The sequence below is a fragment of the Mesocricetus auratus genome, unplaced genomic scaffold, assembly GCF_017639785.1.
Source record: "Mesocricetus auratus isolate SY011 unplaced genomic scaffold, BCM_Maur_2.0 Super-Scaffold_100025, whole genome shotgun sequence".
NCBI classification, from domain to species: Eukaryota; Metazoa; Chordata; class Mammalia; order Rodentia; family Cricetidae; genus Mesocricetus; species Mesocricetus auratus.
In genome coordinates, this window is record NW_024429206.1 from 26,814,373 (window position 1) to 26,837,093 (window position 22,721).

Below are 22,721 nucleotides of genomic sequence, written 5' to 3' on the forward strand. Positions count from 1 at the left end.
TTGACCATATGTCTCCTGGGGAATCGATCTAATGTCATCAGGTTCGGCCCTGTACCCGCTGAGCCATCTTGCGGGTCTGTGAAAACAATCTTTGGAACACGGATAGATGAAGACACCCTCTTCCCAGCGTCCGGCCGTGCCCCGCCCTCCTCGCGTCGCCACGCCCCCTGCTGAAGCAGCCTAATTAAGCTCGCTGACCAGTGTGGTCCTCTCGCTCCGCCCTTGGCTCCGCTCGGCCCCGCCTCCCCGCCGAGGGCAGCTACCGCGCAGACGCAATGCCTTCCCCTTCCCCAAGGAGCGGCTCCCGGTCCTCCAGACCACCGAGACTCTTCCTAGAGCAACCCCAGCCGAGGGTCCACCCGGAAGTTCAGGCTCCCAGAGAGGCCCCAAGCGTGCTTTCCGTAACGCTCGCCCCACTCCTTCTACCCTGAGGCTGTCCTCAGACGGCCGTCCTTGGACAGAAAAGATGAACCAGGCGCAGTGGCTGTCGCTTGAAGGGGTCGCGCGGTCGGGGATAGCTCCCAAAGTGCCCGCAGAGAGCCGCCCCGGGCCCAGCCCCGGCCGCGGTGCGGGATGGAGGACTCCGCCTGATGAGTCGCTGTCATGAGAGCACCCTCGGGTGCAGGACGCGTGGGTGCCCAGAGATGCAGCTGCAAGGTAAGTGGGGTCGATCGAGACACTCAAACGTTATTTTATTTATTGAGACAAGGTCTTGCCATGTAGCCCAGGCCAGCCTGGAACTCGGGAGTCTCCCCGCCTCAGCCTCCCGGGTCATAGGCGTGCACCCGCTCTCGACGGTGTTTAGTAAGCACCTCAGCGCCCCTGTTTTGACCATGAAATGCAGCGGCTTGAATTGTGGTCGACGGGCTTGAAGCAGGGGTCGCCTGATTATATAATATGGATTAGTTAGCTGACCGGGCTCTTCCACCGCGGTGCAACTTCCGTGAGAACAAGGGCTGTGTTCTCCTGCGCGGGACTGAGAAGAATGCCCGGCAGGTAGGAGCTGCTTCGTAAATGGCACGAGCGAGTGGAGTGACCCTTGCCAAGACATCTTAACGTACCGCGTAGCCAGTGCACCTGAGAAGTAGGGGGAAGGGAGCAGAAGGTTGGGAGAGCGCCAAGCGGAGTCCTGCTCAGGAGGGTCTTTCCCGCTGATGGGCTCAAGGCGGAGGGGCCCAGAGCCCAGAATCCGGACCACAGCTAAATCTCACCGACCTTCGATGTCCCTGCCCTTCCTTGCCAGAGTTCGAGAGTGTTTTGTTTTTCTTTGAGTATTCCCATCTACAGGTCGGAAACCAATCCGCTTGTGTCATTTAAGCCCCCTGGAGTATCATTTAATAAAAACTGTGTCTTCCGTCTCAGATGATGCAAGATGAATATCTTCGTACCTACCTTTCGTCCCCTCCCATTGAACATTTTCCCAATGAGTATATTCCTTAGACAAACTATATTGGGTCTAGCTGTGTCTTATGTTACTTACTGTATATTAACTTTCTAGAAAGTCAGCAGTGACGATGGGTGTGCCTATAACCCCAAATTGGGAAGTGGGGGCAATAGAAAAGGACTTCAGAGCTAACGTGGGCTATTGGGACCCTGCCGTGTGTGTGTGTGTGTGTGTGTGTGTGTGTGTGTGTACACGTATGTACGTACGTACATACATATTTGTACATATACATGGGAGGCAGGTGAGATGTCTCTGTCCATAAAGGCACTTGCTGCCAAGCCTGATGACCTGAGTTTAGATCCCCCACGCCCACATTAAAGGCTAGATTTGGTTGTGCACATCTGTAACCCTAGTGATGAGGGGAGGAGGAGAGATAGGTGGGTTCAGGGCAAACTAGCCAGTCTAGTGGGTACACTGTGTGTTCAGTGACAGAGACCAGCCTTGTAAGATAAGGTCGGGGCGCAATAGTGGAAGAGATTGGATGTCAGCTTCTGGCCTCCATATGCTCTCTCTCTCTCTCTCTCTCTCTCTCTCTCCCTCCCTCCCTCCCTCCCTCCCTCCCTCCCTCCCTCTCTCTCTCTCTCTCTCCCTCCCTCCCTCCCTCCCTCTCTCTCTCTCTCTCTCTCTCCCTCCCTCCCTCCCTCCCTCTCTCTCTCATAATGAGGGGATGGAGAGTTGGCTCATAGTTTTAGAGTACTCATTGCTCTTGCAGAAGACCCAAGTTCTATGCCCACCACCCACATGGTGATTCACAACCGTCTATAACTGTAGTTCCAAGGGATCCAACACTCTCTTCTGACCTCTGAGGGCACCAGGCCTGTATGTGGTACACATTCATACACACAGGCAAACAAAATGAAAAATAATTGTTTTTAAACTTAGTAATGACAAGGATCTGTTTCCTCGATAATTATGATGTGAGTGTCTTCTGGTGTTAGGCACTGAACTGGGCTCAGTAAGCGCAGACATAGATTCTGCTCTCATGTACCTTCCGGGCTAAGGCAGGAGGCCCAGATTAATCCCATCATCAGCACAAGTGGCTGATTACATACTGAAAAATAGTGCAGGGCAAGCAGAGCCACTATCGATGAGGATGAAATCAGATTTTGAGTTTCAGGAGAACTGGGGGTGATGATGTTGGGAGTCATTTTAGTAGTGAGCCACCCTAAAAAACAGTCCTTCAGGCTTGCTTTGCCTGTTTGGGATTGTCACTTAACCTGCACTGTTGTGAAGCCTCTAATTAGTGGCAGTGAACAAGTCATTACAAACTTAGGGACTAGTAAAATGACTCTGGTGTGCTGGTTAGGTCTTTGTCATCTTGACACAAGCCAGTCATCTGGGAAGAGGGGGCTGCAGCTGAGAATCACTATCAGTTTAGCATGTGGCCAAGTCTATGGGCATTCGCTTGAACTTTGATGTGGGAGCCCCAGCCCGTTGTGGGAGGTACCATGCCTGGACTGGTGGTCCTGGTTCTGTAAGGAAGCAGGGTGAGCAAGCCATGGGGAGCCAGTAAGCAGCTGCCTCCATGGCCTCTGCATCAGCTCCTGCCTCCTCCAGGTTCCTGCCCTGCTTTCCCCGCGAATGGACAATGTTTGGATGTATAAGCCAAATCAACCCTTTCCTCCCTGAATTGCTCTTGGTCATAGTCTGTTACAGCAATAAAATCTAACTAGAACAAGCAGGGTAAAAGTGTTTACTGCCTGGCTTACAACTCGAGTTTGATCCCCGAGACTGGGTGGTGGGTGGAGAGAACTGAGCTCTGCAGGTTTCCTCTGACCGGCACTGGACATCACAGCACACACGTTGGTGTACACACATTCACACTCATACACACTCACACACCACACAATATACTCACACATACTCACACACTCACACCTGCACATACTCACTCACACACACACACACACACACACACACACACACACACACACACACACACTGGCCATGGTGGTGAACGCTTTTAATGCCAGGGAGGCAGACACATGTGGATATCTGTGAATTTGACACCAATCTGGGCTACATAGCAAGTTCTAGGCCAACCAGGGCTACATAGTGAGACCCTGTCTAGAAAAGAAAAGAGAGAGGAAAAAAAGAAAAAAAAATCCTCTGGAGCCATTGTGGTTACTGAGAACCAAATTTGGGTCTTCTGCAAGAGAATTAAGTTCTCTTAACCACTGAGCCTTGAACTTGTGATTCTCTTGCTGGCTCCTACAATAGCTAGGATTTGCCCTTGCCTGCCTGGAATACCCTCCCATTTGCCCCTGTTGCTCACTCCTTCACGTGGTGGTGCTGGGCTGTGCCCCCCTTCCCCCGCTCCCCTCTCCCCAGCACAGACTTCCACAGCAGCCTGCTCTTCCTTCCTGGAACGTTTCTGTGTGCTGTCAGCTCCCCGCATGGCTGTGGGCTTTCTTCCGCTTGGCGGTGGTTTTTTTTTTTTTAGATTTTTTAATTTATTTATTATTTATTACATATACAGTGCTCTGCCTACATGCCAGAAGAGGGCATCAGATTGAATTGTAGATGGTTGTGAGCCACCATGTGGTTGCTGGGAATTGAACTCTGGACCTCTAGAAGAGCAGTCAGTGCTCTTAACCTCTGAGCCACCTCTCCAGCCCCGGCGGTGGTTTTCTTTTCCTCCCTCCCCACGGTTGTTCGTTCATCATGGAGGATTCCCATGTGCTGCGTCTGAATGCGGGTGACAGAACAATGTGGTAAAAGTTGGTTCTTTCTAGCGTGTGGGTCCCAGGGAGCAAACGCATCAGCCCCTACAGCGAGCGAGCGCCTTTGCTGATTTGGGGCCATGTTTCTGTGCTCATGCTTGCTAGGCAACGCTCTGCGCACCGAGCTGCAGCCCAAGCCCCCGTTTAAAGGAGAAAACAATTTCTTCCCTCTCAGATATCTCACACAAACTTCTCCAGATCCCAAGTGATTCTCCACGTGTGGACACTGTCTTGAGGTCTACCTACAAGTCAGTGCTGACACGAGGTGTCTCCCCTGTGCTGGCACCTGAAGCCACAAGTTAGAGAGCTCAGTCCTTCGAGATACCTCCCGCTTCAGATGGCCCTCACAGGCCCGCGCTGCCACCTGCCCTTCTGAGCGGCTGGTTTGCAGACCAAGCGCTGAAGCCGCTGAGGGACTCGGAAGCCCCCGCCAGCTCTGGCTCCTTTGGAAAGGTGCAGCCCGGGAGTGGCCGGTTGAACGAGGTGCGTGGGCTGTGTGGGGTGGAGGGTAATTCATGCATGGCTTCATGATACTCCACGTGATTACCAACCCAGAGGCTCTAAAATGCAGTGAGAGCCTTTTATGGCAGCTTCACGCCCCTAACGAACCAACGTGGCATGGGTAAGACACAGAGTTCCAAGCTGTTCATTTATTCTTCTGTGAGCAGCCCTGTCCTGAAGCTCCCCGGGACCCACCAGACTCCATCTCAGCAGGATGAGAATTGCCCTCATTCCTCGGGAGGATTGAAGGGATCCAGGACTGGGATGTTCCCATGACCCCCACCAGGGATATTATCTGGGTGTGGTAGCACACGCCTTTAATTCCAGCATGTGGGAGACAGAGACAGTAGATTGCTGTGAGTTTAAGATTATTCTGGGCTACCATTTCAGGTAGCCATTTCAGGTCAGCCAGGGCTGCATAGTGAAAACAAACAAAAAAACAAAAACCACTCTGTGAGTTCAAGGTCAGCCTGATCTACAGAGTGAGTTCCAGGACAACCAGGCCTGTTACACAGAGAAACCCTGTCTTGAAAAACAAAAAACAGGGGTTTTATGAACCTTGTGTCAGAAGATGTATACATCTCACTTTGTCACAATGTTTTGGGTTTTGTTTTTTCATTTTTAGAAAGATTTATTTTAATTATATGTATATATGTGTGTAGGTACCCAGAGACAGGAGGTTGTAAACCATCTGACATGCGAACTGGGAACTGAACTCAGGTCTGGAAAAGCAAGCTGTTTTCTTTTTTTCTTTCTTATTTGGTGGTTTGAGACAGGATCTCTCTACATGGCCCTGGCTGTCCTGAAACTCAAGTGCAGAGAGATCCGCCTGTCTCTGCCTCCCAGTGCTGGGATTACAGGCGTGCATAGTCACACCTGGCCACTAGCTCAGCTTCCTTCCTTCCTTCCTTCCTTCCTTCCTTCCTTCCTTCCTTCCTTCCTTCCTTCCTTCCTCCCCCCCCTCCTTCTCCCCCCCTCCCTTCTGTTGTCCAGGCTGATCACAGAGATCCACCTACCTCTGCTGGGATTAAAGGCATCAGTTTTCATTTTTAAAAAAACAGCCGTGTCTCAACCTGAACCCACAGAAATGAAGGTGCTAAGGGGCAAGGGTGGGGTGAGAGAGGAAAACAACACATAACTGGAACCAGGAGTCTTGCATAAGTTGATGACTTATACTCAGCAAGTTTATTAGGAGATGCAACATCTTATTCGGTATTTGTAAGGGGAGAATGGGCCAAGGTAGCAGAGAGCGAAATCAGACACCATCAGCTCCAGCTTAGCTGCAGGCTAAGGGGAGGATAGGACACCAACCAACTGCACTCTTCACTCCTTCAAGGCACAGCCCCAGCCTCAGACCTTGCCAAGTCTGCTCCTGGGCAGTGACACAGAGCTAGCATTCCCTTTGTCCTTTTATCCAGGCCTCTGAGAAAGCCTTGGATTGTTGGGCTCCCAACAGGGGCTCATATACCCCAGGCTGGATTTGAACTTGCTGTGTAGCCAAGGACGACCTTGAACTTCGATCCTCCTGCCTCCACCTCCCAAGAGCAGAATTACAGGCTCTCATTTATGCCCCCCAATGTAAGAATTGTGAGGACAGGAGTTTGCTGTCTGTCACTGACATAGGAAAGTTAGAAGACAAGTTGAGCAAGCCAGGGGCAGCAAGCCAGGGGAAGCATCCTCCATGGCCTCTGCATGAGCGCCTGCCTCCAGGATCCTGCCCTGCTCGAGTTCCTGGCTTCCTTTAATGATGAACTGTGACGTGGAGTGTGAGCCCAGTAAGCCCTGTCCTCCCCAAGGTGCTGTGGTCATTGTCATCAGAGCAGTAGAAACCCTAAGGCAGTGAGAGAGTCTGTCCCAGGAGCCAAATGGGGGCACCTACGGAGTGCTACCCAAGGTTGCCTGTGGGCTCCACACGCATGCATTGCATTCAGGGACATGCGGGGGTGGGGATGGGGGCACCTAAGGAGTGCTACCCAAAGTTGCCTGTGGGCTCCACATGCGTGCATTCAGGGACATGCGGGGTGGGGGTGGGGTGCAACCACAGAGAGGGTTTGGTAATCGCTTTCTTCATATTTTATTCAACAAAGATGCATTAGGTGTGGCGGCGTACAGCTCTGATCCCAGAACTTGGAAGGCAGAGGCAGACAGATCTCGGAGTTCAAGGCCAGTCAGGGTAATATAGTAAGACTCTGCCTCAAAACCATACCAACAGAAAATCATGTTGAGTCAAGATGAAATGCCCAGAAAAGTCACCACTTACTGCTCCTAATACTAAAATACCAGAGGTTAGCGTTTGCCTTTTGCTCCTCCTCAGACTAAAGGCCTTGGGGTCATTACCTGTGACCCTGAAATCCTCAGGATCACAGAGATGGTTTGGCTAAATTACATTTGAAAGGTCTGACCCTGCAAGGGGCAGCGTTTAAGTTTTGTTTTTAGATGTGTGTATGGCTGTGTGTCTGCATGAGTAGATGCCCGGGAGTGCGGGTGTGTGTGTGTGTGTGTGTGTGTGTGTGTGTGTGTGTGTGTGTGTGTGCGTGTCTCCCTGGAGCTGGAATCACAGGCGGGTGTGTGGTGTGTGTGTGTGTGTGGTGTGTGTGTGTGTGGTGTGTGTGTCCCTGGAGCTGGAATCACAGGCGGGTGTGTGTGGTGTGTGTATGTGTGTGGTGTATGTGTGGTGTGTGTGTGTATGTGTGTGTGGTGTGTGTGTATGTGTGGTGTGTGTGTATGTGTGTGTGGTGTGTGTGTATGTGTGGTGTGTGTGTATGTGTGTGGTGTGTGTGTGGTGTGTGTGTGTGTGGTATGTGTGTGTGGTGTGTGTGTATGTGTGGTGTGTGTGTGGTGTGTGTGTATGTGTGGTGTGTGTATGTGTGTGGTGTGTATGTGTGGTGTGTGTGTGTGGTGTGTGTGTGGTGTGTGTGTATGTGTGTGTGGTGTGTGTGTGGTGTGTATGTGTGTGTGGTGTGTGTATGTGTGTGGTGTGTATGTGTGGTGTGTGTGTGTGGTGTGTGTGTGGTGTGTGTATGTGTGTGTGGTGTGTATGTGTGGTGTGTGTGTGGTGTGTGTGTATGTGTGTGTGGTGTGTGTGTGTGTATGTGTGTGTGTGTGTGTGTGTCCCTGGAGCTGGAATCACAGGCAGCAGTGAGCCAGTGTGGGCACTGGGAACAACTTGGCTCCTCCACCTTTAGCCCCGACTGTGACTCTGGCCCCTCAGCTGTCTGCATGTCCCTGTGAGAGTGTCCTCTGTGATCATGTGCCCCAAATACGCTTGCAGGGTGTGAGCCAAGACCCTCGGGCCCTGGTACCTGAAAGGCAAGAGCCTCCAGGGTTCCACATATCCGGACAGTGAGGGATTTTAGACTGGTCCCTAGGATAATGTGCTCCTCCGAGTAGGTAGGGTCTAGCTTGGGCACCAGGTGAGTCCAAAAAAAAGCAGACGACCCCAACGTTGGCGTTAGCGCTTCCTCCGGCCCCAGGCACAGAAGGAAGGGGCGGGGCCTCCACAGGTCGATGCCGGAAGTGCCTCTCCGCCCCTGCTGCTGGACCATGGAGACCGTGGCCCAGTAGAGATCTCAGTGTGAGACTTGCAGGGGTGGTGGCCATGGAGGCTGTGCTAAACGAGCTGGTGTCAGTGGAGGATCTGAAGGTGAGGCCTGGGCCAGAGGAAGGGGGAGGGCAGAATCGGAAAGGGCAGTTCCTGAGGAGAGCTGACCGAGGCCGAGCACTGCCGGTTTCGGCTTGCTGGGGAAACGGAACTACTGCTCCCAGCAGCCTCTGCGATGTCCTGCCTCTTGTGGGAACCGGCGTTGTATTCCTGGGCCTGATGGGAGTTGTAGTTTCCAGGGTTTTGGCTCCGACCTGAGGCCTGGCGTGTTAGGGGTTTAAGCGTGATGCTGAGTTGGAGTTTAGGGTACTCATGCAAGCGATGAGGTAGCATAGTCACCTGCGTAAGCTTTTGCTAGTGTTGAGTCCAGCGTGGTTCCTTGTAGCAGTGTTTTCTTTCCTCTTCTAGAATTAAGGTAAGGCAGACCCAGCCCCCCCCCCCAAAAGTAGGGTGAGACGGAACCAGCAGCCTTAAGTGAAGGCGAGTGGAAGGTCATTTAGCTGCTGTGACGTGTACTGTTCAGCTGCTGGGGTCAGCTGGCCCAGGAGCAGTGCCCGCGGCTGCCACCAGATGTCGTCTCCACTTGGTACCAGTAGGGGCTGGGCAGGGACTTTCTGAGGGAAGGGCACAGAGCCTGGGTACCAACGTGGGACTTGACACCAAGTTCAGATGGAGACCGGTGCACGCCCTTTGTTTCTAAATGACTCCCTTTCTCTCCAACGACAGAATTTTGAAAGGAAATTTCAGTCTGAGCAGGCAGCTGGCTCTGTATCCAAAAGCACACAGTTTGAGTATGCCTGGTGCCTGGTGCGAAGCAAATACAGTGACGACATCCGTAGAGGCATCGTGCTCCTGGAGGGTAAGGCGCTGGGCCCCTTGACCTCACCCCTCCAGGGTCCTTTTCAACATGGAACCCTCACCTCATAGCCACCAGTAACCACCAGTAAGTCCACAGCAGCAAAAGACCAGGTCGACTCTGTATCCCCAGTTTCAACATCCGAACATTCGTTCAGATGGAAAATGCTGTGGAGAAAAATGTGTTCTCGGGCTGGGGAGGTGACTCCTGAAGACCTAAGTTCGAATCCTCGGCACCCGTGGAAAAGGCTGAGTGTGGCCACGGATGCCTGCACAGAGAATGGCAGTGAGGCTGCGGGTCTTAGCCCCGGGTTCGGGGAAACCCTTTCTCAAGGGAATGGGGTAGAGAGTGCCTCTGGCCTCTGCGTGTACATCTGCACACAGGTAACCCTACATACCACACACAATATAATAGCCACAAAAATTTCTTTCTTCAGTTATTAGTTGCTGCTAATATAGCATTTACATTGTATTGTAGAATAGTAATTTTAAAAGTTCTAGAGATTTAAAATATCTGAGGGGCTAGTGGAATTGAAGACATGTGATCCTAGGTAGAGGCATGAGGGCATAGTTCAATAGTAGAACATTGATTGCAGACAGAGATGAAGGCAGAAGTTCAAGGCCAGAGTCAGCTATATACTGATCAAATTCGAGGTCAACCTGAGCTACCTGAGTTCCCTGTCTCAAAAAAGCATCTTTGGGGAATACAACTAGGTTCTGTATAAATAGTGTTTAATTTTATATAAGGGCCTTTACATTTGTAGATTTTGGAATCTGAGGGGCATGTTGGGATAATCCCTAAGGCTCCTGGGACAACACTGTATTAACAAAGGATGCCTATGTCATTCAGTTGATTTTTGATTTTGACACAGGGTCTTTACATAGCTCAGGAAGCTTCAACTTCTGAATCCTGCTTCAGCCACCTTAGTGCTGGGAGTTGAGGTGACCATGAGCTCTGGGGCCTTTGTAAGATCAAATACTGTCACCCTACTTTGATCAGTCCTGGTCAAACTCAGAGATCCGCCTGCCTCTGCCTCCCAAGTGCCAGGATTAAAGGGGTGTGCCACCACTCTGACCATAAGTCCCTATCTTAACCCCTATCCCAAATACACACACACACACACACACACACACACACAGAGAGAGAGAGAGAGAGAGAGAGAGAGAGAGAGAGAGAGAGAGAGAGAGAGAGAGAGAGAGAGAGAGAGAGAAATAGTCAGGTGAAGGTCACTCAGGGAAGTTGAGTTAAAGAGAAGGGGATGCATTGTGGTGGTGCATGTCTTTAATCCCAGCACTCGGGAGGCAGAGGCAGGTGGATCTCTTGAGTTCAAGGCCAGCCTGGTCTACAGGGAGAGTTCCAGGACAGCCAGGGCTACACAGAGAAAGCCTGTCCCGGGGAAAGGAGAAACAAAAGCTCAGTGAGTAGAGTGCCTGAGACGCTGGTTCGGTTCCACTCCCAGCACCACATGAGCCAGGTGTGGTCCTGCGCCTCTCAGGAGGTGGCAGCAGCAGGGTTAGAAGTCCTGGTCACCCTCAGCTCGATGCTGAGGGAATGCAACTGTCAGACAGGAGGCGGCCTTGCAGTGAGACCCTCTAGCTGGCCATCAGGGATGCGCCCATGAGGGCTTGCACCCATCAGTGCAGGCCGGATCCCTGCATCTACCACAGGTGTCTGGCGGGCTCACGCTGTCTCCGGGCTGAGACTACAAAGCCAAGGGTGATAGAAACTGATAATGGAGGCCTAGGACAGTGACCTTCTCAGGATCCTAGAGTGAGTCAGCATGGCAGGACCTGTGGAACACAATGCTAAGAAGAGAATCGGGGGCCTGGAGAGGTGGCTCAGCAGTTAAGAGCACTGGCTGCTCTTCCAGAGGACCTGGGTTCAATTCCCAGCACCCACATGGCAGCTCACAACTGTCTGTAATCTGGTTCTAGAGGATCTCAGCACCCCACACAAGCATACATGCAAGCAAAACACCAGTGCACATAAAATATAAATTTAAAGAGAGGATCCATCTTTCTCCTCTCCCTCCTCCCCTCCAGAGCTGTTGCCCAAAGGGAGCAAAGAGGAACAGCGGGATTATGTCTTCTACCTGGCGGTGGGCAACTACCGTCTCAAGGTAAGGCTGTGGAGCCCTTCCCAGTCACATCCCACTTGAGTCCCCAGGCAGAGCCCTGGCCCCAGGAAGCTATCAGAGGGCAGCGGGCTGGGGCTGCGGTAAGTGCGCGGGATAGAGTGAGTCTAAGACAGACTCTGAGGGGAAGATGAGGCTTCAGGGCGTGGGGACTGTGGTGACGTGCAGCCCCGTGCCTGGAGCTGTTATCTCTGCTAGCTTATCACCCCCCACAGCTGGGCTGCTCGTGGACTCTACTCTGTGGGGTGGGGTTGTAGCAGGAGTGGAGGAGGAGGAGGATGAGCCTGAGCCAGGGCCAGAGGAGGGCAGCCTGGGTGAGCTGGCAAGAGCGTGTGACGTGAGGCGTCTCCTGGCTGCAGGAGTATGAGAAGGCGCTCAAGTATGTGCGAGGTCTGCTGCAGACGGAGCCCCAGAACAACCAGGTCAAGGAGCTGGAGCGCCTCATCGACAAGGCCATGAAGAAAGGTGACATCTACTGTCTCCTCCCTCATGCCCGGGGCCCTGTGTCAGACTTACCCCAAAGGTCTCTGGAGCCCTAACCCCCAGACTCTGGATGCAGGCTCCCCTCTCCTGTGGAGGGGAGTGTGGTCAGGGGGCCTGGGGGCAGGACCCGTCTGCTCACGGCTGCTTCTTTCCTTTTCCAGATGGACTAGTGGGCATGGCCATTGTTGGTGGCATGGCCTTGGGTGTGGCGGGGCTGGCTGGACTCATTGGACTAGCTGTCTCCAAGTCCAAATCCTGAAGACAGCCTCACCTGCTCTCTGCCCTGGTGCACCTGGGAGCCTGGGGGACACTGGAAAAGGGTCCTGTCCATCCTCACCATCGCCTTCCCGTTTCTTCCCCAACCCTGCCTCCACCTCTACAGTCCCCATGACCTTACCCCTGACACCTGTTACTTAACCCTAAGTCCCGCTTCGCAATGAGTGTAAATAAAATTGGGCTGTGGCTGGGAACCTCTGTGTCTTGAGAGTCTGTTGAGGGGGGAGCAGGTTCACTGGGTGCACTGTGGCCCCCACAACCCCCCTCCAAGTTCCTTTGCCAGCATCCCAGCCCACACCCTTCCTTCCTCCCCTCTCCTGAATCCACAGCGCAAGAACAGGGAACAGCTTTTCCACAGAACAGCGAACAGAAGAGGGAGCAGCAGCCTGGGATTTATGACTGTGGTCTCCTCTGACCCACTAAGCTGCCTGGGAGTTTTCCACTGCAGGGGGCCCGCTGGGCTTCCTCCAGAAACCCCCCCCCCCCCGCCCTTCCTTTGTCCTCCTGCCCCCCCTTCCTCCACCTGCTCCTTCTCCTTAGCGGGACATGGATGGAGGACGCACTGTGAGAGAGGAAGCCCTCTGAAGATGACGGGTTATGGGGGACAGGGAACCCCATTCCCAGCCTGTGGGATGGGAGGGAGAGATGCCCGCCGCCCGCAGTGCCAGGCTCCGCTCTGCGTGGGCCTGTTTGGCTTCCCTGAATACTTGTCATTCCACAGCCCTGGCCAGGCCTGCGAGGAAGCAGGAGGAGGTACCTGAGGGGAACAGGGAGGAGCCTGATACTGGGCAAGGGGGTTGGGGGGCCTCAGAGAGTATAGCTCTGTCTCACTCTGGACAGGGAATCCTGGTGTCAGCGTGCCAAGCCAGAAGTGGTCCAGAAGGAAATCTATGCTAAGCCAGGGTTGGGGTGGAGGACCCAGAGGCTTCCATTTATCAGAATTAAGAGAGCCGGTGATAGTTCCCAGTAAGTGGATAGGTAGATTAACCAGAATCATGCCCTAGGCCTGTGATCCATCCCCCAACCTGGGCCCCTGGCCCCTTGGCAGCAAGATCAAACTCAATACCAAAGAGTCAAAGGGCAGCTCTGGGAGGGACAATTCAAGTTCAGCAAGTTGGAGTAAAGTAGCATTCGGTGGCCTCACCTCGGCCCTGCGGCATTTAGATCCAGGGCAATTACCAACCGTTGGGGCCATGGGAGTGTGCCGGGAGCTGTGATCTGTGCTCCCAACTCCCATTACAACCCAAGAAGTCAATAGTGTTGTGTCAACAAGGCTGGGAGCCAGAAACCCAAGCCCAGGGCCCTTTGATAATGCTGGAGTCTAGTGGGAACCCCCGCTGGCCTGATTCCAGAGCTCCTGTCACCCCGTAATCAACCTTCATGGTCCTTAAGTGTCCCAACCCCAGGGTCTGCAATGTCTTAGGTTGCTCTCAGGATCTCGTACTCCATCATGGAAGCTCTGGTCTCTCAGTTACCTAAAACCCTTTGTCCCTCTAATTTCATTCCCTGACCCTGGTGACAGCTGAGTCAGAGACAGGCCACTTCCCCTGGATTCCTGATGGGTCCCTGGGGGCTGCTCCTTGGCTGTAACCCTGAGTCTCCCATTAAGTCCAGCCTCCCCCCTCCTAGGGCGGGGAGTCCCGGGCTAGGCCGGGGGAGGGGGGTGGACTTTTGGCCCGTTTATTCCCTGCATCACAGTCAACAGCTGCTGAGCAGAGCGGGCTTGGCTCATTCCGCTGACCTGCCAGGAAGCAGACAGTCCCAGGGACCGGGCTAAGACAATCCAACCTGGGCGCCAGAAGAAGACGGGCAAGCAGCTGGATGGGCCATCCCTTCCCCTGCTCCCTCCTCAGACTCTCTTAACATCTCTTCCGGGCCAAAGCCCCCACAACGCACCTGAAGGTGCCACCTCTATCCCGATCCCTGGGGCTCAAGCCCCCTGGGGGACCTGCATCCCAGCATGTCTATAGCTGTGGAGACCTTCGGCTTCTTCATGTCAGCCCTGGGACTGCTGATGCTCGGGGTGACCCTACCAAACAGCTACTGGAGAGTGTCTACGGTCCACGGGAATGTCATCACCACCAACACCATCTTTGAGAACCTATGGTACAGCTGTGCCACCGACTCCCTGGGAGTCTCCAACTGCTGGGAGTTCCCTTCCATGCTGGCCCTCTCTGGTACGGGGTGAGGGGGCCTCTAGGGGACAGAGGGAGGTTGGGTGGCCGGCTGGGGGATCCTAGAGAAGAGGGTGGAGGTGGTTGCCTGAGGCCTGGCCTTGGGTGTCGTAATGAGGAAAGTTCAGATGAAGCCCCCAGTTCTGGCAGCTTCGGCCAAGAGCTCTGCGTAACCCGGAATGGAACACATGGTTCCCTAACATATGTGATCCGGTACCAGCTGAGTGGAGCTCCCATATGCAATTCAGGGCTTTGCTAGCTCCAGGCCTCCGGTGAATGATGGCATGAATTTAGTCTTAGCCATCTGCAAGCCAGGAGTAATCGTGGCGCCAGTGCACGGGTGCTTCTCAGGCCTCTGGGCAACAAAGACGTGCAGGTGTGAACGGGATGTGGACTATATTTTAGCGATTTATTCTGGGGAGGGTTTGCTCAGTTGTCAGGCATGGGACCAAGGCTCCCTCTTGGTGGATTGACTGCCAGCCTCAGTAGCTCTCTGGACATCACAGACTGTGGTGCATCTACCCTGCTGAGCTCTCTGGAGGGGAGTCTCCTAGGAAGTCTCAGTGGATGCTGGGGATGCGGGGCTCGGCTGCAGCCTGCAGCTCTTAGACCCTGGCGCTCTCGCACATTTGCACAACAACTCTCCCTCCCCTGCCATCGCTTCCCCCAAGGAGTCCACTTGGGCTTCCTCGGCTCTCTCATGCTGCAAAGACTGCGGCGATGACCATGAACCCTCCCTCGATGTTCCTGCCACCAAGTTCGGGTCCCGCTTTTCTAGAAATCCAACAGCAGGTGATGAGCGGGTGGGAGACTGAGGTCAGCCCGGGGTGGGAAAGTAAACGCTTTGAGCTGGCCCCATGCATCTGGAAGGTGCCCCGAGCAGCATGGGTGTCTGGGTGATCTCCGGCGCCTCTCTCCCCAAATCTCCTGAGGTACCTAGCGGCAAGGGTTTCACACTCCAGGGCCTCTGATGGTGCTCTGGCCCAAACCTTTGGAAAAGCTGACTCTATTCTGGACCACAAACTCAGAGCAGTAAGTGCCCAGAAGGGACCACAGGTGTGGGCAACTCTGCTGCGTCCCCTCTGTGCAGAGGGCGTTTTGCTGTGAACCTGGCTACCTAAGAGGGGGCTCACACGGTGTTGCTGCTCTTTGCCTGCAAGAGAACATGCGTTTAGAGGGAAGTCTCAGGGGAGTTTGCTGGGGGTGATGGAGAACAGAAGGCCTTGAGATCTCCAGGGCTCCTGTCACTTCCTTTTTGTGGTTTTTGGTTTGGGTTGGTTTGTGGGGTATGTGTGTGTAATGTTGTTGTTTGTTTTGGGAGACAGGGTTTCCCTGTAGCTCTGGAGCCTGTCCTGGAACTTGTTCAGTAGACCAGGATGGCCTTGAACTCACAGATATCTGCTTCCCGAGGGCTGTGCGCCACTACCGCCTGGCTGTGTTTTGAGACATGGCACTGCTACATGCTCTGATCGCTGACCTCAACTATGTGGTCCTTGGCTGGCCTTTAGCTCCAAAAGAGCCTCTTGCATCAGCCTCCTGGGTGCTGGGGTTACAGGTGTGCACCGCCATATCTAGTTTTCCCTTCGGTATGGGCACTACCCTTCCCACTATGCACATCCATGCTTTTCAGAAATATTTACATCACTAACCTCATTTCGTCAACGCTGGACCACTCTGCAGAGTTAAGCAACCCGCCTGGAGGCAGAGGAAGTGGAGAGGAAGCTGTGATTCTAATCCGCTGTGTCTGGGCTGTGGACCAGTTTATTCCTCTGTGTCTGCTGAGTCCCAAAGGGATCCTATCTTTCTTTGTACCCAGTACCAGAGATTCAACTAACAACCCTAACCCTGCTAGACGGGCATTTTACCAGTGAACTATCTGTCCCTCCCATGAGCATTCCAAGCTGGTTGGTGTTCTACCACTAAAAGTGACCCTCCAAGCCCTCCCTGGGGAACTGCAAACCTCTGAGTTACAGCGCCAGCTCCCTTTATTGTTCATTGTGGGACAGTCTTGCGGAGATGCCCAGGCTGGCCTTGTACCTGCGCTCTCTTGCCCTAACCTCTTGAGCGCTGTAGTGATTTCAGGCATAGGTCACCAAGCCAGGCCTAACTATCAATGACTTCACACCTATGCCACCTCTACACTGTTCAACCACCGACCCACACACCTGCAAGTCCTTTAGTCACTGTTCCTCTGTCCATTAAGAATTAATGCACATTAAGACTTGGTGGGGGAGCCAGGCGTTGGTGGCACACGCCTTTAATCCCAGCACTCAGGAGGCAGAGGAAGGCGGATCTCTGTGAGTTCGAGGCCAGCCTGGTCTACAGAGCGAGTTCCAGGACAGCCTCCAAACCCTGTCTCGAAAAACCAAAAAAAAAAAAAAAAAAAGACTTGGTGGGGGGCTGGAGAGATGCTCAGAGGTTAAGAGCACTGACTGCTCTTCCAGAGGACCCGGGTTCAGTGCCCAGCACCCACATGACAGCTAACAACTGTCTGTAACTCCAAGATCTGACACCCTCACACATACACACATGCAGGCAAAACACCAATGTATATAAAATAAGAATAAATAAATTTTAAAAAGAAAGCAAGCCTGGCAGTGGTGGTGCACACCTTTAATCCCAGGACCCAGGGAGGCAAAGACAGAGGCAGGAGGATCTCTGTGAGTTCGAGGCCAGCCTGGTCTGCAGAGTGAGTTCCAAGACAGGCTCCAAAGCTACACAGAGAATCCCTGTCTGGAAAAATAAAGCAAGCAAAGAATTGGTGGGCAGCTGGGCGATGGTGGTGCACGCCTTCAATCTCTGCCACTCCCAGGAAGCAGAGGCAGGATCTCTGTGAATTCTAGACCCGCCTGGTCTACAGAGTGAGTTCCAGGACAGCCAGGACTGTTTCACAGAGAAACCCTATCTCAGGAGAAATGAAAATAAGAATTTGTGAGGAACTCTCTAGAAGGTGCGGCTGGGAGTCATAATGTCCTCTCAGAGAACTTTGTCCCTCCTCCATACCTCTAACTCCAAGCTAGTTCATCTCTTCCTGGCAGACACCCAAGCCTTTTGCCTTCAACTCCACGCTATGGGCCCCACCCGGGAAAGGGGTCCAAGGTCCCTGAAAGTGCTTAGCAGCCATCAAAACCCAGGAGGGGCCAGCAGCTTCCCTCATATTTGAGGAAAGGGAAACTGAGACACTGAAAGATTATGAGCTGAACCAACTGGGATGTGTTCCTAGACCCAGGTTTCCCATCTCCCCAGCCCTCAACCACCCAGGCCCTAGATCATCTGCCCTGAGTCATTGCCGCCCCCTGCTGGTTATTCCAGAAGAAACTCAGCTCTAACCAATGGTGTCAGATATGGTGACACATGCCTAAAATCCCAGCAAACCAGAGGCTGAGGCAGGAGGATCAACAGTCACCTCAAATCAGGCGGTGGTGGCGCACACCTTTAATCCCAGCACTCGGGAGGCAGAGGCAGGCAGATCTCTGTGAGTTGAAGGCCAGCCTGGTCTACAGAGTCAGTGCCAGGACAGAGAAACTCTGTCTCAAAAAAAGGAAAAGAAATTATCTCAAGATCATCCTTGGCAACATAGCAAGTTGGAGGCCAGTCTAGTTTATGTGAGACCTTGTCTCAAAAAAAAAAAAAAAGAAAAGAGAAGAAAAACAAAAACAAGCAGGGGTGTAGCTCAGCAGGTAGAGCCTAGCTTCCCTGAAGCTGCGGTGAGATCAATATCCCTGCTTGCTAGAGTCCATCAGAGGCTGGCTTGTGGACTGTTGACATTCTCTCAGAAAAGGAGAGGATGGGAAGAGTCATTGAACCCAGCCTCCCAACCATTTGTTTGCAATTCTGCCTTAATGGCCTGTGGCCTGGGAAACCATCACCCATGCTCTCTGTGAGGCAGCCCAGTAAACTCACTGTTCCCGCCCAAAGTGATATTTAGTAGAATACTACTTTGGTTTGTTCTCGACCACAAGAAGAAGGGGCAGATGTTGATTCCATTCCCCCAGGGAAGGAATTTTGGCAACATCTGGGTTGCTTCCCCAGCACCACATAAACCAGGCGTGGTGGTGTGAGCCTGTCCTGCCAACCTGGAGAGATGGAGACAGAGGGTCAGAAACTTCAGGTCATGTCGAGCTATTTAACAAGTATGAGGCCATCCTGGGCTCCATAAGGCCTGTTGTTGTTGTTTTTAAGTTTCAACAGTGGCACCCCAGCATAGAAAGAGGGGTTGCAGGGTGAGGGAGCCGAGACCGAGCAGAACGGATAAGAGGGGGGGTTGACATGGATCCGGAAGGGGGGAGTAGCTAGGAGACTTAGGTGAGAGAGACCAGTGGGAAAGCATGCCTGCTGAGGGACTGTATGACGGAAAAGACTGACATTCACTCTCCTGCATCCCCAGGGTATGTCCAGGGCTGCCGCGCCCTCATGATCACCGCCATCCTCCTGGGCTTCCTGGGCCTCTTCCTAGGCATGGTGGGACTGCGCTGCACCAGCGTGGGGAACATCGATCCCTCCACGAAGGCCAAGATGCTGGCCGTTGCAGGGGCCCTCCACATACTTGCTGGTAATGGGGAGAAGGGGGTGTGGATTGGGGAGGCCTTCGCCACAGCTCCCGGCTTCTCCGTCTTCATCTCCTGCTCTCTGGGCTTCCCTCACCTCCTTTCGGTTGACCCCTGCCCTCTCTTGCTCACCCTCTCCCTACCCTGTCTGTATCTGAAAATCTCTAGACCACAACTTAGTGTCAAAGAGTAGGGTTGCCCAGATCCCAACTGAGTCAAACTCGAGCCAGACCAGAGAGGCTGTTTCCGTCCAAAACTTACAACTGGCTGGGAACAGAGTCAGGGCATGTGTGTACACGTACACACACTCGCACACACTCACACGCAGTTAACAGAGCTACGGATGGTCTATTACTGTCCAGCTTACTATATTTCTGCACATATTCCTTCACAATAAACCATGCAGAGCTGGGTGAGTCAAGGTACTTTGTGGTGACCCAAGGTTGATCCCAGGATCCCGTGGTGGGATCCTGGGGTAGATAGAAAGAATCAACCTCTGAAAGCTGTCCTTGGCCCTCCACATGAGTACCTGCACTCACACACACACACACACACCACACAAATGATCAAATAAATGATAGTAACTAAAAAAATCCAGACAGGGTGAGTATTTCCTGTTTTCTGGATCTGAAGGTTTGAAAGGTCCCTTAGCCAGTGTGACAAGCAACGGGTGGGCAGGAAGGACTTTTGGGACAGCTGGGCATTCAAGATGGGTGTAGTTACCATCTAGGTTCATTTTCTCTGCCAGCTAAAGAATGAAAAGGCAGGGAACATGCCAAGCTGGACAGGTAGCAGCCGGGAAATCTTGAAATCAGCCGTTGAAGAAAGGCGTTTACTGGGGACGAGGAAACACATGCACGCAGCAGACACAGAGAAAGACCCTGCTCAAAGCAGAGGGGGACTGAGAAGCCAGAGAAAGGCCAGTATCGCTGGAGGAAGGCAGGCCTTTTACGTCTGAGGAGCTTTTCTCAGTGTGGGCTGGTCGGCTGGAAGGCAGACAGGGTGGCTGATTGGCCCTCACTGTTCTGATCCAGCATCGACCCCTTGAGCCAGTTCATCCGGGGATGACTGCTGGCAGAGAAAAATAAACTCCACAAGGTCCCTGTTTTAAGCCACCAGGATTTTGTCTCAGGCCCAGAAGGGAGGGAAAGCCAGCCAGCCTAGAGTCCACCATCTTTATCACCTAGGCATGGCCACTCTCCTGGTGTCCCAAGGAATCTTGTCCGCATCCTGGTCCCTCAGTATATTTGAGGGCTAATGTGCTAATGTCCTGGGTCCCATCCACAGTAGAGTAAATTGTCTGGTGGTTCATGACTATAATCTCAAGAGGATTACAGTCATGCTGGGCTACGTGGTGAGTTCAAGGCCAGCCTAGACTTCATAAGATCATCTTTAAAAATGTAAGATATCCAGCGCTTGGGAGGCAGAGGCAGGCAGAGCTCAGTGAGTTCAAGGCCAGCCTGGTCTACAAAGGGAGTTCTAGGACAGCCAGGACTATTACGCAGAGAAACCCTGTCCTGGGGCGGGGAGGGGGGATGAGTAAGATACCCTAGGACTCAAGCAGCCTGAAGACTGCAGTTTGAACATGTCTGGGTCACAGGCTGGAACAGAAGAAAGGAACTGTTACTTTTGGACATGATGCCCCGACCCTCAAATCCCTTGCTTTGAGAGGTTGTGACTGCAAGAAGGGCCCTTAGGAAAATCCTCTATCCTTTTCTCCAGGGGCCTGTGGGATGGTGGCTATCTCCTGGTATGCTGTCAACATCACTACTGACTTCTTCAACCCATTGTATGTTGGAACCAAGTAAGTAAGGACCCCTGCCCCTGGTGGCAGTGGGTAGGGTTACAGTGGTCTTGGCCCAGCCCCTGTGGGCTGGCACTTACCTCTTTCACTCCTCAGATACGAGCTGGGCCCCGCCCTCTACTTGGGCTGGAGCGCCTCTCTGCTCTCCATTCTGGGTGGCATCTGTCTCTTTTCCACCTGCTGCTGCGCTGCCAAGGAGGACCCAGCCACCAGGTGAGGGGCCGAGTGGGAGAGGATGGGATCGGGGACTACGACATGCTCTGTCCACCTGTGACCCCGCCTTCCTCTTAATTCCACAGGGCCGGGCTTTCCTATAAGCCCTCTACCGTCGTGATACCCAGAGCCACCTCGGATGAAAGCAACATCAGCTTTGGTAAATACGGCAAAAATGCCTATGTGTAGGAGCTCTGACCTGGTGGACACCGTTTCTTGTCCCACTATCCCCAGTGGAAAAGTGTCCCCAGGACCCACGGACCAGTCTCCAGTTAGTAACCTCAGGACAGACCATCTCCAGGCTCCGCCCTGTTCTGGGTACCACCTTATCTGGCACTCCAGCCTCTCCCAGAACAGAAGCTGAGGGGGCAACTCGCATGGCCTCCTACGGCTGGACCCAAGGGGATAGAGGTGTCTGCAGCTCGTGACGGCGTATAAATACATACAGAAATAAATGTATATTGTGATTGTTCAGGGGGATCCAGGGGCCATGAAGTTGCGGCCAAGTAAGGGGTTCATTTTCATACCATAGACTGTCAAGACTGCCTACTTTTGAGCTGTCTCATCCAGTGAAATAGTGTGCCAAGGAGCTGGGGAGAGGGCTCAGTGAGTAAGAGTGTTTGCTACACAAGTATGAAGACCTGAGTTCAAATCCCCAGAACCCATGTAAAAAGCAGGGGCCTGATCACACTCCTGTAACCCCAGTGCTGTTGCAGAGGCTCTCTGAGGCTTACCAGCTTCCAACCTAGCTCCAGGTGAGTCCCTCTCTCACAGGAGTAAGGTGGAGAATGATAATGCAGGCCACCGGAAGCCCTGCTCTGACCTTTGCAGGCACACAGACCTGTGCACGAACAACACATGCATGCACTTTTCTCTCTCTTTTCTTTCGTTTGTTTTTTTTTTGTTGTTGTTGTTTTGTTTTTTGAGATGGGATTTTCTGTGTAGCTTTGGAGGCTGTCCTGGAACTCACTCTGTAGACCAGGCTGGCCTAGAATTCACAGAGATTTCCCCCTGCCTCTGCCTCCCGAGTGCTGGGATTAAAGACGTGTGCCATCAACGCCTGGCTGCATGCACACATTCTTAAAAGGTGTTGCAAGCGCCCACCTCAGGGAATTAGTACTATAGTACTAGCTGGGACGCTGCTGGCCAGCTGAAAGTCTCTCTTTTAACTCTTAACCTGTTCTCTTACTGCTGTACAAAGAAGCAGTTGATCCAGAACAGGTGTTTGTGTATTGGGGTTTAATAAAGGTATTTTAAAAAATGCACTATTTACGTGTATGTGCCTGTGCCTTTTCCTGTGTTTCTGTACACCATGTGCCTGCAGGTGCCTAAACATACCAAAAGAGGGCACCAGGTCCCCTGGAACTGGAATTACAGGTAGTGTTGGGAAAGGAACCCTGATCCTGTCAGAGCTGCAAGGGCTCCTATGTGCTGAGCCATCTCTTCAGTCCCTTATAAAGATATTTTTAATACAGATGGAAGTTTGAGGGTCAAGAAAGTGGACCTCACAAGAAAATGATACCCAAGAGCATGGATGTTGGTGGGGTTTTTTGTTGTTGCTGTTTTTCGAGACACCGTTTCTCTGTGGCTTTGGAGGCTGTCCTGGAACTCACTCTGTAGATCAGGCTGGCCTTGAACTCAGAGATCCGAGGAGGGCTGAGGGATGTTGCAAAATGATTGAGAGGGAACCAGATCTGTCTGATACTTCGCTGAATGGGACCAGTCAGGGCTGACTCTGTCCCCAATGCTTCTAGGGATGTCAGAAGTGGAGTGAGTGTGAAATTCTTACCAGCATATGACCGGGATGGTCCTGGGAAGCACGAGGGAGTCTTAGAGGCTCCTGATGCTGATGGTGCTGGCTGCTGAGACTGACTTGGTATTTGCGGATCTCAGACTCACTGCCTGTCTAAGTGGATTGCAAGCTGTAATCACGAAATCCTTGAAACCACCCTGCTAAGTGCACAG

At 52.9% G+C, this 22,721-nt stretch overlaps 2 protein-coding genes across 3 annotated transcripts; both read left to right on the forward strand.

Moving 5' to 3' along the window:
• Positions 1-482: 482 nt before the first annotated feature.
• On the forward strand, positions 483-12,212 carry Fis1 (fission, mitochondrial 1). Of its 2 annotated transcripts, none has more exons than XM_040731244.1 (5): positions 483-657; positions 8,996-9,128; positions 11,168-11,244; positions 11,619-11,724; positions 11,904-12,212. In XM_040731244.1, the coding sequence occupies exons 1-5, from the start codon at positions 604-606 to the stop codon at positions 11,999-12,001; spliced, it is 468 nt and encodes a 155-aa protein (XP_040587178.1). In that variant the 5' UTR covers positions 483-603; the 3' UTR covers positions 12,002-12,212. The 2 variants fall into 2 exon arrangements, with proteins under 2 accessions (XP_040587178.1, XP_040587179.1); XM_040731245.1 differs by lacking the exon at positions 483-657 and adding an exon at positions 8,186-8,311.
• Positions 12,213-13,703: 1,491 nt separating this feature from the next.
• Cldn15 (claudin 15) lies at positions 13,704-22,021 on the forward strand. The gene is made up of 5 exons (XM_005080397.4): positions 13,704-14,195; positions 18,580-18,744; positions 20,462-20,543; positions 20,640-20,756; positions 20,843-22,021. The coding sequence occupies exons 1-5, from the start codon at positions 13,979-13,981 to the stop codon at positions 20,943-20,945; spliced, it is 684 nt and encodes a 227-aa protein (XP_005080454.1). The 5' UTR covers positions 13,704-13,978; the 3' UTR covers positions 20,946-22,021.
• Positions 22,022-22,721: the final 700 nt, after the last annotated feature.

Excerpts from the sequence above, each read along its gene's own strand:
- Cldn15 (XM_005080397.4), top strand. The coding sequence starts at position 13,979 with ATGTCTATAGCTGTGGAGACCTTCGGCTTCTTCATGTCAGCCCTGGGA. Across the intron at positions 20,544-20,639 it reads CCATTGTATGTTGGAACCAA|ATACGAGCTGGGCCCCGCCC; the intron begins GTAAGTAAGGAC and ends TTCACTCCTCAG. Across the intron at positions 20,757-20,842 it reads AAGGAGGACCCAGCCACCAG|GGCCGGGCTTTCCTATAAGC; the intron begins GTGAGGGGCCGA and ends TTAATTCCACAG.
- Fis1 (XM_040731244.1), top strand. The coding sequence starts at position 604 with ATGAGAGCACCCTCGGGTGCAGGACGCGTGGGTGCCCAGAGATGCAGC. Across the intron at positions 658-8,995 it reads CCCAGAGATGCAGCTGCAAG|AATTTTGAAAGGAAATTTCA; the intron begins GTAAGTGGGGTC and ends CTCCAACGACAG. Across the intron at positions 11,245-11,618 it reads TGGGCAACTACCGTCTCAAG|GAGTATGAGAAGGCGCTCAA; the intron begins GTAAGGCTGTGG and ends TCCTGGCTGCAG.